General features: G+C 43.3%; 1 protein-coding gene across 1 annotated transcript in view; it reads right to left on the bottom strand.

Annotated features, from left to right (window-relative positions):
• Positions 1 to 14,527, bottom strand: part of ETFA (electron transfer flavoprotein subunit alpha) — a 69,952-nt gene that overhangs the window by 12,378 nt on the left and 43,047 nt on the right. Inside the window, exon 9 of the mRNA XM_051982439.1 lies at positions 13,869 to 13,951. Coding sequence (XP_051838399.1) covers positions 13,869 to 13,951 — 83 coding nt within the window. The remainder of the gene's footprint in view (positions 1 to 13,868; positions 13,952 to 14,527) is intronic.

Genomic DNA, 14,527 nt, shown 5'->3' on the forward strand with positions numbered 1-14,527 from the left:
CCTGGACGTGGGCGTCCTTTGGAAGATGGCAGGCCGTGGTCAGACCCTGGCCCGGGAGCATCACGACTGCAGCTGAGAGGTCAGGTCAAGGTCAAAGTGGTCTCTGTCCCCTACTACTTTAGACAAGCCATCTCAGCTCTAGGCCTCAATCCTTTTTCTCCTACAAAAGGAGACTGGGTAGATTGGGAGTCTGGGAGGCCCCCATCTGTACAGCCCACAAGGTAAGACGGGTTTGTTTTGGATTGGTTTCTAAATACAATAAAACTTTATTTAAATGTACAAAAAACCACTCTTGGCTAGCTGACCCCTGGCCTAAATGAGCTCTAGACTGAGCTTGCAGGTGATATCAGGCCGAGTTCTCATCTGGAAAAGAAGGGGCTGTTCATACCAGGGCCAGCTGGTCTATAGAGGTAACCCTCTTCTAGCTTTGGAACCCCCCTCAAAGGGCAAAGGCCAGAAAACTGTGGGTTCCCCTAGGACCAATTGGGTAAATGTTGTTAAGTGAAATGCAACTGAATAATATCAGACAAGATGGATCTCAGGAACTGATCCAGGCAAGCAACAGGGTCAGAACCAAAAGATGCAGGTCGAGCCCCCTTTAGGCAGGAGCAGGGGCACAAAGTGAAGGGTCAGAGTGAAAGGGCACGAGCCACTGAAGCCAGAACAAAAGCCCAAAGTCCAAATCACAAGAGCACATGGAAGAGCCGAGACCTGCAGCAATAGAGAAGGCCACTTGAGAGAGGTCTGAGAGGAATGCAGCGTCTGCTGCCCGGCTTGGAGCCCCCCAGTCGAGTCCCTGCCCCCACCCCTTCAGTCATGATCCCGCGGCCTCCCAGAGCTGCCAAGCTGTGACCCACGGGGAGGGACGGGATGCCAACACCAAGCACATGAGTCCATCTCATGGGACAGGCCCCGAGGACAGAAGAGCAATAGCTGGAGCAGGCAAAGAGGCGCTTTTAGGAGAGCTGCCCCCAAATAGGAGGCGCTGCTTCGAGAGGGGCTTTCTTAGAACTGGAGGCTTCCAGTGGAAGTTGTATGACCGCTGGCTGGGAAAGAGGAGGGATCTCCTAGAAGGGACTCCTTTTCAGGCAAGAGCTGGACTAAGTGACCTACAGAGGGGCCTTTTGTAATTCAGAGATGCTGGAACTTTATTCTATCAGATTTAACTTCAATAACAATCCCTAAGCAAGATGATGCTAAGATTACATGGAAAAATTCCATTTTTCAGGAGTCATTTTTGTTCCCAGGTTTACAGCAATTGCTTCAGTGAATCCACATGTATATCAACTCTGGGCTCCCCACGGTGAAGATGGCCTAAGGCCCCACCCTGCAGATTTACTGCTTTGTTTTCTCCTGGTGTGTCAGTGAGGAATGCCACAAATGCAGGCTCCCCAAGCCTCGCCTCCTCCAGGGCCCTGTCATGGGGCCTCAGGGCCTCCGCTCAGGACTCCAACCCCCAGAATGAATCTGAAACAAGAGGTAGAAGCATTCTCCTTAAAAGCAAACACACACCCTGGACAGAGGTCCCTGGTCAGGCCTGGCTCTCAAGAAAGGCAGCACGTGACCCGACAAGAGTGAAAGGAGGAAGACCAACAACAGGAACCGTCACTGTTAATTGGCCAAGCTCCGGGGCACCCCGATGGGAACCTGACGCTCACTCTGCTCCCCTCAGCACAGGCTGCTCTCGGCTAGCCTATGGTACTGAAGACACTCCCCAACTAGCCTCTGGAGAGAGCCCTTCCTGCCTCTTCTAGAGTCTGGGGACTAACAATCACAGTTGTTCCCTCCCAAGACCAAATGACCTGTCCCACAGACCAAGAGCCCCCGTAAGCCGGCCCTTCCTGGGGGACAAGCCCCAGCCCCCTTCAGCAGCTTTTCAGCTGTGTCAGACTTCGTAATCTGGTTTTCTTGGCAGAGACGCTGCATCGGCTTGCCTTTTCTTTCTCCAGCCCATTTGATAGATGAGGCAAACAGGGCTAAGAGAGTCCTCGGGCTGGCAAAGATGAGTCTTCCTACCAGAGGTCTCACAAGAGGAAATCCCCTGTCTCTCCCAACACCAAGGGGGTTTTGCCCCAAAAGGATCATTTGGATCACAAACACACAAAAGCCAGGCCCAAGTAGAATCCCAGAGTTATGGGGCCAGTCAGTGCCGCAGCCCTGATCTCATGGTCCCAGGAAGTCCTGGGGCGCGACTAGCCGGGGGAGTCTGCTTCTGAAGGCTGCTTCCTGACCCCGGCTGCCATCTGAGCAATAACTACTAGGAATAACTCAGATTTACACAGAGGCTGACAAAGAACTTCACACGCACCACTTCACAACAGCCACACACTAGCTCTGATCGCTTTTTGTACATTAGGAAACTGAGTCAAAAGTCTCACCCAAGATTTATCAAAAACCCTTAAATTCAAATTGTCTCCAACCTGCCAATGTCCTTCATTTAAAATTGTATCCTTTCCTCTATCACTGGTTGTGCTATGTTATTCCTCCACCAAAATTATAAGACCAATGCATTTCCACCAAAGGCTCGGAGCGGAAGAGTATAACGTCCCATTTCTTTTAACCAAAGACTTAAGAGAATCATGTTCCATTTTAACATACATTCTGTCTGTGTACTTATTACTCAGCTCTCTTGTAAATGGAACTTAAGACAGGCCTGAGAACTACTACATGGAACAAACATAAGTTTGCATTGTGATGGCAAACAACAAGCCTGTGGGATATTGGCCAAGTCACTTCCTCTCAGAATGCCTCAGTTTCTCCATAAGTCTAGCCCATAATGCTTATTAAATATCTGCTGGCAAAAAAAAAAAAAATGTATAGGGGCAGCTAGGTGGCGCAATGGATAGAGCCCCAGCCCTGAAGTCAAAGACCTGAGTTCAAATTTGACCTCAGACACTTAATACTTCCTAGCTGTGTGACCCTGGACAAGTCACTTAACCCCAATTGCCTCAGGAAAACAAAAAACCAAAGAAAACATTAAATATAGCAGCAACAATGATCAACATGGCTCTTTTCAACAATAAAGTGATTCAGACCCATTCCAATAAACTTGTGATGGAGAGAGCTTTCTGTAATCAGAGAGAGAATTATGGAATCTGAACATGGATCAAGCATAGTATTTTCACCTTTGTTGTTGTTTCTTCACTTGATTTTTTTCCTCTCATTTTTTTCCTTTTCGATCTGATTTTTCTTGTGCAGCATGATAAATGTGGAGATATACATAGAAGAATTGTACATATTTAACCTATATAAGAATACTTGTTCTCTGGGGAAGGGGAGGAGGGAGGAACGGGGAGAAAAACATGGAACACAAGATTTTGCAAGGATAAATACTGAAAACCATCTTTGCATGTATTTTGAAAAATAAAAGGCCATTATAAATAAAATCTAAAAAGCATTTTTAAAATAAATATCTGTTGACTTCCATTTGTTGTTAAAATCAGCAAGGTGGACTAGTCTCTTCCGGTTTTAAACCTGAAGGTCTCACAGGATCAGGCGGGAGAGTGGAGTGGCTTTTGTTTGCTTCATTTTGTTGTTTTTGTTGGAGAGAAGTAGTCAAGAGAGATTCATACCAGATGAATGGCCAACTTAAATCTCATATAATCTTTTTTTTTAACCTCATATAATCTTTATAGTAATTAGATAAGGATTTTTATTGTTTTAAAACCTAAAGACCCAAACAGGTGGGTCTCGAAGAGGAAACTACTGGACATTGGTTTTTAACCTGTCCAATATTCTCAGTTCTCCCTGGTATCATCTGTCCAAAGATTTCAAAGAACTTTGGAGACAATCACTTTATCCTTGCCAATTTTTGCATACAAGCAACAAAACAAAAAGCAACTAATTTTCTTAGAGCTAACTTAGGGATAAACTGTCTCCTACCATAGGTAAACTTCTTGTCATCCTCTGCACTGGCTGGCTCAGTTGCTCCAGCACAAGGATTAAGATAAAAGATACTACTCGTCTCCTGCAGTACCTTACAGACAGGGCTGGAAGGCCAAATTGTTTCCTGACTGATTGAGGAGTCGGAAGTGGAGACAATGAAGGACTACTCCCCTCCTCAGCCTGGAGGTCAGCAAAGCTGAGTTTCTAGTCTGAGTTCTGATACTAATTTCAGATAAAACATCATCAGGAGTCTCATCTACAGAGCAATAACATCCCTGTGATCACAAAGGGACTCTGTAAACATAGAAGGACTATAAAAATGGGAGCTCTCATTCACAATACCAATATAGTAAATCAGAGGAAGAAGAGGCAGCTTTTCATTAAGTACCTGAAAGTATTTTGACTGCAAATGTCAGTTCTGTAGGATTGGTTATACTCTGAAATCTATTTATAAAGAAACATTTTACAAATAACACACGACTTTAGCTAGTCTTTTTGGCATTTATCCATTTAACTACTTATTTCAGTTTGGCTCATAAATTTTCCCATTTAAGAAAAATATCTGGGGACAGCTAGGTGGCGCAGTGGATAAAGCACCAGCCCTGAAGTCAGGAGAACCTGAGTTCAAATCTAGACTCAGACACTTCACACTTCCTAGTTACCCTGGCAAGTAACTTACCCCAATTGCCTCAGCAAAAAAAAAAAGAAAAGAAAAGAAAAGAAAAATGTCTCTTAAACTTCTTTTAAGTGAAAAAAAGGGGAAAAGGGCATCTATGGAAATACAAGTGTCCTATTAAAATCAATATTTACAAAATTGATTTAGAGGATCAATTGTCCTGCAAGAAAACAAGTACAATTCAGATTCTTCCAAGGCTTTATTTACATTTAAAGAAGATTAGATAAAGTTTCACAGCAAGAGGTTTAACAGAGTACGCAGAAAGCTAAAAGAGGCTTCCAAAATCCATCCAAACCCTTTATTTTATAGAGAATATCACTTACCAGCAGAGGGGAGTCACCCAGTGAAACAGCAATAAAGCCAAGCCCAGAACCCAGGTTTTTTCCTGCTTCCTAGATAGGGTACCCTTCCCTATTCTTTGCTGTTTCCCTTCCCCCAAACTGCAGAATGCACACTTTTCTCTCCAATAGCCTCTACATATTTAATCTAAAATTAATAGATAAATAAACCTCAATCCAAAGGAGGCCCTGAGAGCCAACAAGCCACCTGAGCCCTGAGGTTCAGCCCGAGCGCTTCGAAATCTCCTTAAAAACCCTTTGAAACTGCTTAAGTTTGGGGTCAGAATGATGCTGTAGGAAAATCTAACACCAAAAAGAAACTCTTCCCCTCTCTCAAACTAACTTGACGTTTATTCTATTTGAAGCCAAGTTCTATCAGTCTCCAAAGCAGTAAGTCAGGGACAAACTCTCCCCATAAACAGTCTTCAAATGCCTTTCTCCAACTGGCAGTTAAACAAGGTTCCTGAGAGGTTCCTTACCACCTTGCTATTGTCCTCGGTCCCAGGCTGAATGTTTTCAGTTACACATGCCAAGCTACTAATTATTCATTGACTAGACACTGGATCTTCCAAGAGTCTCACGTTACTTAATAATACTATGCCTGTGACATATACCTATTTAATACACCTGAAATCATGCATGAGACAATAAATTATAGTAGCAAAAAAGAAGCTCCTCAAAAAAGGGCTAGACATTAATAGGAGGTAGTTCGAGGAATTTTGTGTTTTTCACAGGTAACAGAGAGTTATCTATTACCCCAATTATTTTTATCCCAATATGCTACTAATGATTTTCCATGCCAACTTTTAAATTAAATTGATAATCTATATGACATGTACTTTATCATTATGTTAGCTAAAATAATATTATGTAGAAAGATTTCAATAAGACTTCTTGGTGACTAGAAATTCTAACTTTATGTAGTAAAATGTCAATGGAAGAACCTTGCTCACGTTGAATAGGTCTTCTGAAATCAACCTTTTTTTGATGAAATTATCCCCCAAAAACCTGGTCAGCAATAGGCCCACTCTAGGAAAAACTGCTTTAAAATTCTAATTTACTCAGTCAACAACTGAACAGCACACATATGCCTCAGTAGCAGTGTATCCACTCCAGATTTTTACCTCCTCCTTATCCTCTTGAGCTGTGTGAGCTTTGATCATCCAGGCCATGTAATTATCCTCAAGAAGTGTGCTTAGGGTGTTTGCCAGAGTGCAGGTCCATACAGCATTTCTCTTGGCTCCCTTGGGAATGGGAACATCAATTGCTTTCAGCTAAATGCACTCACATATGAATATTTTAGTACAATTTAATGCTTCTGCACCAACCCCAGAGGAACAGAGCATCAATTTGTGAACACAGTTCTCTTGGAGTTAAAAGCCAAACTGGATAATGCAGTATGAAAGGGGTTGTCAATCTTCAGCTTTTTAGCAAGTCAGAGAAAGGTGGTCTGTAAATTCAGTCCCAGCTGCATACAAATAGCTTCACAAAGTTTGCTCCCGTGGACACTTTTCAACTTGAGTGAATTTTCTAAAGAGATACTCAGAAAACAAATTTCCCTCATACCCTTATTTCCCCAGTGCTTGTCCTCCATCTGGCCAACCAACTGCCATGAGGTTGCCTCTCCTCACAGTTACAGATGCACCTGCTGCTCTGTTACTAAAACACCCACAAAGCTGGGCAAGGTAACACAATCCCCCACACCAATGGGCAGCAGGTGTGAGAATCCACTTCACCAGGGGTGGATTACAGGACCTCCAGTGAAGTCTTTCTCTTGTTCTCATCATGAATGAGCACAATTCTGGCATCTCCAGAGGGACTCCAAGGGAGCATACACTGACAGGGACTGTCCATCTGGAAAAACTCTAAGCCACCAAAAGCCAGGCTAATTTGAGTTTTTTTTGCAGCTCATCAACATGGAGGGGGGGCAAGTGATAAATAGTCAGGACTACTGCAAATCATTAAACCATGTATGAAGTCAGAAAGAGGCTGCAATCGGCACCAAACTAGGAAAGAAAGCCCAATAGTTTTGAAATAGACATTCTGAATGTTTGGGAAATTAGAAAATGAAGGCGTTAATAAGCACTAAGTGAGAAAGGGAGAAAAAAGGAAATGCGGATGAGCAGTCTGAAGAACTAGGCTAATGACAGCTGCAATTTAACATCTTGTTTCGATGAATCTAAACTTAATAAGATCTATGTGTTGAACAAGGGGAAAGGCTAAAAGAATAAGAAAAAGGCCTAAGCATTTAAAAAACTTTAACAATAATGACTTAGAGAAACTGTAAAAAGAAGAAAATAAGAAGATAGCTGAAAATGAAAATTAATGTTAAAAAACAGCACAAGACAGAATACACCATAATAGTTTCTTTTCTGACAATTATAAAAAGTTTAAATGGAGTAAAGATATATTAATAATTTTATTTAGCATCTTTAGTAGCCTTTCCTTTTCTTCAATTTTCAAATCATATGACTAGAAATATTTGAACAGAGGGGAACAAAAGAATGAATGACAAGTTAGGAGATACTGGAAGCACCCACCCCCACTAACTTGTCAGACAACTAGGTTATGCTTAGTTTATTTAAGATCTTTGTCAAATGAAATGGAGAATCTATGAACACCAAACCAACAAAGATCCAGATGTCTCCAACTCACCTGATCCTTTTATCCATCCCCTAAACTTGCCCCTCCTTCTTATCACTAATGCTATGATAAATTTTTCCAAGATCTCATGATCAAAATTTTCTTGTCCGAAACCTGAGCATCTTCCTTCCTGCATCCCTTTCTCCTCGTGGCCTATAACAGTCTGTCTCCCTCATCACCATTCCTGTGGACACTGGCTACAGAACACTGCTCTGTCTACCCCTTTCTTCCCTCTTCCATTTCCACCATCCTAGAGGCAACATGACAGAAGTGCTAGGAGACCCTCCCCACTTCACCACTTAAGATCTGGAGGACCTAAACAAGTCATTCTTCCTATCACAGCATCATTTTCCTCATCTGGAAAATGAGGGTAATATATTCACTGTATATTGCACAGGTTTATTGTGATAAAAGCACTCAACACTGTAGAAATTGAGCTGGAATGAAGTGATTCAGGTCAGTCCCATTGGTCTTGTGATGGAGAGAGCCTTCTGCATCCAGAGAAAGGAGTGTGGGCACTGAGTATGGATCACAACATAATGTTTTCACATTTTTCGTCATTGTTAGCTTGTTTTTTTCTTATTTTTTTTTCCTTTTTGATATGATTTTTTTCATGCAGCGTAATTGTGGAAATATGTATAGAAGAACTGCCCATATGTCAAATTACTTGATCTCCGAGGGGTAGGGGAAGGGAAAAAAATTTGGAACTCAAGGTTTTGCAAGAGTGAATGTTGAAAACTATCTTTGCATGTATTTTGAAAAATAAAAAGTTATTTTTAAAAATAGGGTTGGGTTGTTGAGGAACAAGTTCACTTTGCCCCCCAATTAGATCCGTGCAAATATTTCTTTAAAAAAGAGACAAACACAGGACAAAGATGCTCACAAATATTTCATGGTTCCCCATTACTGATCTGATGGCCTGGCATTCAAGGCCTTCTACAATTTAGTACATCTTAAATTGCTCAAGTCTTTTCTTGCTTTCTTAATGGATAGAAGAGAGAAAAGGATAAACATATACTGAAAATAAAATAAAATTGTATCTAAAAAATAAATTGATAAAGAATGAAATGAATAGAGTCAAAAGAAAAAATGCATACATTAAGAAAAATATCATAAAGTCAAACAACTGTGAAAGTTGTAAGACCTATAACCAAGGAAATGGTCATTCATGATTCCAGAGGATGAAACATGCTATATCCATTTCCTTATAGAGAAGTAATAGACTTAGGGTGTAAAATGAGACAATTTTTTTGTTGCATTTAGCCAAAGAAGGAATTTATTTTGCTTGACTATACATACTTGTTACAAGGAAATTTGTTTTTCTTTCTTTTTTCTAATGGCATAGGAAGTAGGAGAGGAAGAAGAAAGATCTCCATTCTTTTTTTTATTAATAAAAAAGAATGTTGTATGTATTTTCAGATGAGGCTACTGTATCAATAGTTTTGCTTAACTGTTTTATTTTGTTCCACGAAGCAGCTCAAGGAGTGAAAGTAATCTGGAAGTTTTTCTAATGTGAAAACAAAGCATGTCAATGAAACAAAAAAATTAAAAACTACAACACTGTAAGAATGGGCTCCTTACTGGAAGAAGCAGAGTGTAATTTATGCAAAAGGAAAAATATGAAAATCAGATGGCCTACTCAAGTGGCTTTAAACTGAAAACTGAAAGAGAAAAAAAAAAGATTCAGATAACACAAGAGAGTAATGAAGGCTGTGCCTTCTAATACCTGCAAAGCAATTTAGAAATGAGACTCATGGCCTCAATAGCCAACTGACCAGTGTCAACAGTATATGAGTAATAAAATGAACTGGAAATCTTAATATAAGGCGGCATGCACCCCAGGGCCTTATTTATGATCACCAGACCATAAATTCAGAGCCAGAAAGGAGCACTGCAAGAGATGAAGAAACAAAAGCCAATTTGTGCAGATCAATGAAAGGCACCAGTTCCCCTGGAACTCTTTCCTGCAGAGGCACCATTGCTCTGGTCACTGGCAGCCAGCTCTGGGAGAGAGGAAGGAGCTAGGGATTTAGAGGTGGGTGGGTGCCTTGGGCTCAAATCTAAATTCTTCTAACTGGCTATACAATCCTAACTAGGTCACCTGAGTTTCCAAAAGAAAACTAACAAAAAAAAAAAAAAAAAAAAAAAAGAAGCATGTATGGATCTGAAGAGAGAGAAAATGGAAGAGGGATTAGTTTCCAAGAGAAGAAAAGATGTTGGGAGTAGGAAGCATGTAAGGAGATAACTTCGAATAGACCTAGAGGTGTGTGCAAGTTAGAGGAATGCCGATTTTAGCTTAATTTAAGAAGTAACTTCTAAAAATAGAGCTGTCCTTAAACATATTAGACTCTTTCACAAAGTAGTAAGCTCATTGTCACTGGATACCCTTCAAGCAAGGATTAAGTATCATTGATGGAGATACTGTGGGAGATTAGAATTGGATGAACTCTAAGATTTCCAGATCTTAACTTCGAGGATTAATTATTAAAATATAAGTTTTCAAAGTTTTTAGCATTTTAACTATTCAAGCAATTCCATCTCACTTATAATCAGATTTCCAAGTAAAAAAACAATTTTGAGATACCATCTCAGACTCATAAAATTGGGGAAAAAATTAAAAGGACAAAACTCAAAGTTGGTACAAAGTTGGTTGTAAAGAAATAAGCACACTTGCCCACTGGTTGTAGAATTACAGATATATAGAGACTTTTTGAATAATAATCTAGCACTATATAGAAAAAAATAAACACCATAATGCCTTTGAACAGTAATTCTATTGTTAGAAATATACATAGAAAGCATTTGAAAAAAATAAAAATAAATTATCTGTACAAGAATTTCATAGGAAGATTATATGACTACATATAACTGTAAAACACTAGAAGCAAACTAAATGTACAATACTAATTTTTGCCCAACAAAATAAGGTGCAAAATGACAATATGGTGAAATCAGATGTAAATTGGTTAAGAGCTATATGACCTCATATAGGTGAAAAAAGCAGAATCAAAAAAATGGAGCCCATATTCTCTCTCATCATAAGAGTTCAAGTGAAGAACAATGAAGAGAATCCCAATGAACACACAGAGCAGGAGTTCTTAAATGTTTTTGTGTCATGGACTTTCCTGGCAGTTTTTAGGGAAATCTATGGAGAGTTTTCTCAGGAAAGTTTTTAAGGGGTATTAAATATATAGGATTATAAAAGACATCAATAATATTCAAATATAATTAACAAAATATTTTTTTAAAAAAGTTAACAGACACCACATTAGGAACTCCTGACTAAGAGGGACTGAAAAACTGTTGGACTCTTTTATGCATTCTTGAAATTGATTTGCTTAAAAATAAATCATTACTCTAAGAAAATGAAGTTGGTTGTAATGAAAAGTTAGTCTTTTCATGTATACTAATATTGTATTTAATTTATAATTTAACATGTATTGGTCAACCTGCCATCTGGGGGAGAGGGTGGAAGGGGGGAAGGAGGGGAAAAACTGGAACAAAAGGTTTGACAATTGTCAATGCTGTAAAATTACCCATGTATATAACTTTTAAACAAAAAGCTATAATAAAAAAAAGTTTTAAATTTAAAATATTTTCTAAGTTTGAAAAACTATGACTCAGAACCTCTCTTAAGTCTCCCTGAGCATGAAGGAGACCATGGGATCTTAAAAGTGAGACTAAAGGAGCACCGAGCAAATACAGGCCTGGTGATCGCCCAACCCAACAGGCATCCCCTTGTGACCCAGTTCTCATCTCCCAGGTGAAGGAGTCTCTATCGTTTCTTTCAGCTCCAAGATTATTACCCTGAAGCCAACCTTGCTAAGTCCAGAGAGGCTCATCAACCGAACAGTGGCCACCAGATGGCTATTCTGGTCAAGAAAACTCGGGAAACACAAGGAGCTGGGAAATGCCTGAGTGACAGGAGCACCCACACAGACAAGATCACACATCTTTCAAAGTCATGAAGTACAGAGGGAAAAACCACAGTTGCCTGTTTGTGAGAGTTCAAAACCAAAGTGAATTTAGGACATTTGCTTTTAATAAGACATGAGAAAAAATGTCACCCATAACTTCTCCCACTCTTCTCTGTCCAAAGTAAATAACTCAATTGCAACTAAAAATGAACAGTTTTCAACTTCTAACACACTTTTATGTACATGCCTTTTCATCTCAGTCCTCTTAATGGTCTTTTGAATTCAATTTCTACAGAGGAAACAAGGTCACCTCAGGCTATTTTCATAATTACCAGTTTTCCAACACAATTTGGTTTGGGGCAATTTCCACCTCACCCCACACACACAGACACAGACACACACAGAGACACAGACACACACACACACACACACACACACACACGCTCAAACTCCAGTGGTGCTCCATCCCCTCCAGAATCACAGAATCATTTCTTTCTATGTATATTTCTAACAGAATTACTGCCCATCTCACGCTTCCCTTCCCACCACACACACTTCCCTGCAGTGACACAAGACTCTCCATGTCTGAGCCCTGGCCATTCTCTCTAGTTGTTCCCCACGTCCTCCCCTCTGACCTCTCTGGCTTCCTTTATTTCCCAAATAAAATCCCACCCTCTATGGGAAGCGTTCCCCAAAAGTCGTTCATTTCAGGGTCTCTCCTCTCCTAATTATTTCCTATCCTGTGGGTAAAAAGCAGGTTTGCATTGTCAGGCTCCTAGAAGACACCATGTTTCCCAGCTCCTGATGCGGCAAGCAATCCGGGCCTTGAGCCTGCCCTAACTACAGTCCTTTGCACTCGCTCTCTGGAGGCTCTCGGACACGAAGCCCCGCTATGAATCAAACGCGTCTCAGTATTCATGTGCTTGTTGCTTCCCCCTCCCCCCACAATTACACTATGAGATCCTACGGATGGAGACTGTCTCTGGTGCCTCTTTGCGTCTCAAGAGCTTGGCCCTGGGCCTGGCCCGTAGGAGGCCCCCATGGTTTACTGACCACGGCCACCATGGTTCAGCACCGACGTCAGGCCTCTTCTCCCATCAAGCCATTCCAGACAGAAGCCTGTCCACGCCAGCCCCTGACTCCTGGTCCAATGTCCGTGCCCCACAGGCTGGCTCCAGCCGCCTTCCCAGCCCCCGGTTCCCTTTCTGACTCAGTCCTTGTAAAGCTGAGCCTGGGGGCTCCCTCTCTGCAAAGTTCTCGGATCCTCCCAGATGTCACAGGTGCTCTCTGGCCGACACAGACCTCTGCAACGCCGAGGCTGCACCCAGGGAGGCCGTGGTCTGCTTGGGACCAGCGGCTTTAGCACAGGGTCAGCAGTTCATGTTGGTAGAGGGGATCTCCTTGCCGACCCCCCAGCTCCACGTAGTGCAGACACAGAGCGCCCGCCTCAGGGCCTCTCCACAAAGACACTCTTTCTCCTCCATTCCAGTCACCTCCTTACGGCCCTCTTCCCTCTCCCCCACAGCCTGGGTGCCCAGTGACACAGAGTGAGGGCCAACAACCTGGGGTCATTCACTCGCTGCCCCACATGCCAGCCCGGCCTCCCCAACAGTCGGCACAATCATCAGCCCCCATCACAGACTCAGCAGGGCCTGCTCCAGAGCTTCAGTCCAGCCTCTCATTCTACAAATGGGAATCTTTGTTGTTAAGGTTGTTCCCTGGGTTTTTCAGCCATGCCCAGCTCTCTGTGACTCCTTTTGGGACTTTTTGCCATCTCCTTCAGTTCATTTTCCAGATGAGGAAACTGAGGCAGGCGGGGTGACGTGGCTGGCCCAGGGTCACACAGCTGTCTGAGGCTGGGTCGGAGTTAGATGACGCTTTCTGACTCCAGGCCCCATGCTCAGGCATAACGGAGCCTCTCACTGCTCTTCGGGGAACGTTAGGCTTAGTGAAGTCACGTGCCCACTTCTAAAAATGGAATCCAAGTCTCCTTAATCTAGAGGCAGGCAGCCTTGCCCTCCCTAACCCTGCTGCCTCCCTGGCTCCCGAACATATAGAGCCGGAAGGAAAAAGGGGATTCTGCCAGTACGACAGGTACATGTCCCTCAGAGCAGCCGCCCTCCAGCAGCAGCTCTGGTGTGCCGGCACGCTCCTCCCAACGCCAGGAAGGACATCAGCACCCTGCCCTGCATCCTGCAGCCGGTAAATGGCCACTCTGGGCCTTACCTCCTGCCCGCTCAGGCCCTCGGCCCGGCCCGGAGCAGCAGCAGGAGAGCCCACCCTGCCCAGACGGCTGGGCCAAGACGCCGCCTCGACCTCTGAATACAGTCAGGACACAGGGCGTTCTTCAGCCAGTGCCCGACCCCACTGTTTGCAAAGCTGCATAATGTATTTTATTGCAATACTCACTGGGGCCACAATTTTCCCCGTCTGTCCAACTTGCAGGTCATTGGATACAAAGCCGGCATCAACAGCAGCACGGGAAGCGCCAACTGTGGAAGGAGAAAAGATGCGTTTTTTCATATTCTGTCGCACTCACATCAGTGAAGGCCGAAGGAGCGGCCTGTGCTTGGAAGCATCCCTTTCGAGACTAACTTTGGCGAGAACTCCAGGCCGCTGGCACACTAACGTGTGTAAGGAACAGACTCTCAGGAGGCTCCTCTGCTCAGCAGCCTCACATCGGAGACAGAAATCAGGCTTAAAAGGCTCCACTGGCTTCACCACTGACAGGCAGACGCCCCCTGCCGAGACCAGCCCCTGGGCCTCCCCCACAGCAGTTTTAGCCTCCTCACCTACTCCCCCTTGGGCGCTCCCTCTGAAAAGGCCCCAGATGCCCCCTGCCCCAGGCCTCTGTCCCTGTCCAACCCTTACCCACAGGACCCACTAACTCCACCGACAGTGGCAGGCCCAGCACAGACAGGGCCCCTGGACGCCCAGCCCACCCTCGTGGATGGATGTTGCCCAGAGCTGGCCCCACTTCTCAGTCTGGCCAGGCCCCCAGGGCACTTCGTACCCTCTGTTCTGTCCCTATTTGGGTCAGTGCCTCCCTCTCCCCCATGGACAACAAG

The sequence above is a fragment of the Antechinus flavipes genome, chromosome 2 (genome assembly GCF_016432865.1).
Source record: "Antechinus flavipes isolate AdamAnt ecotype Samford, QLD, Australia chromosome 2, AdamAnt_v2, whole genome shotgun sequence".
Taxonomy (NCBI): domain Eukaryota; kingdom Metazoa; phylum Chordata; class Mammalia; order Dasyuromorphia; family Dasyuridae; genus Antechinus; species Antechinus flavipes.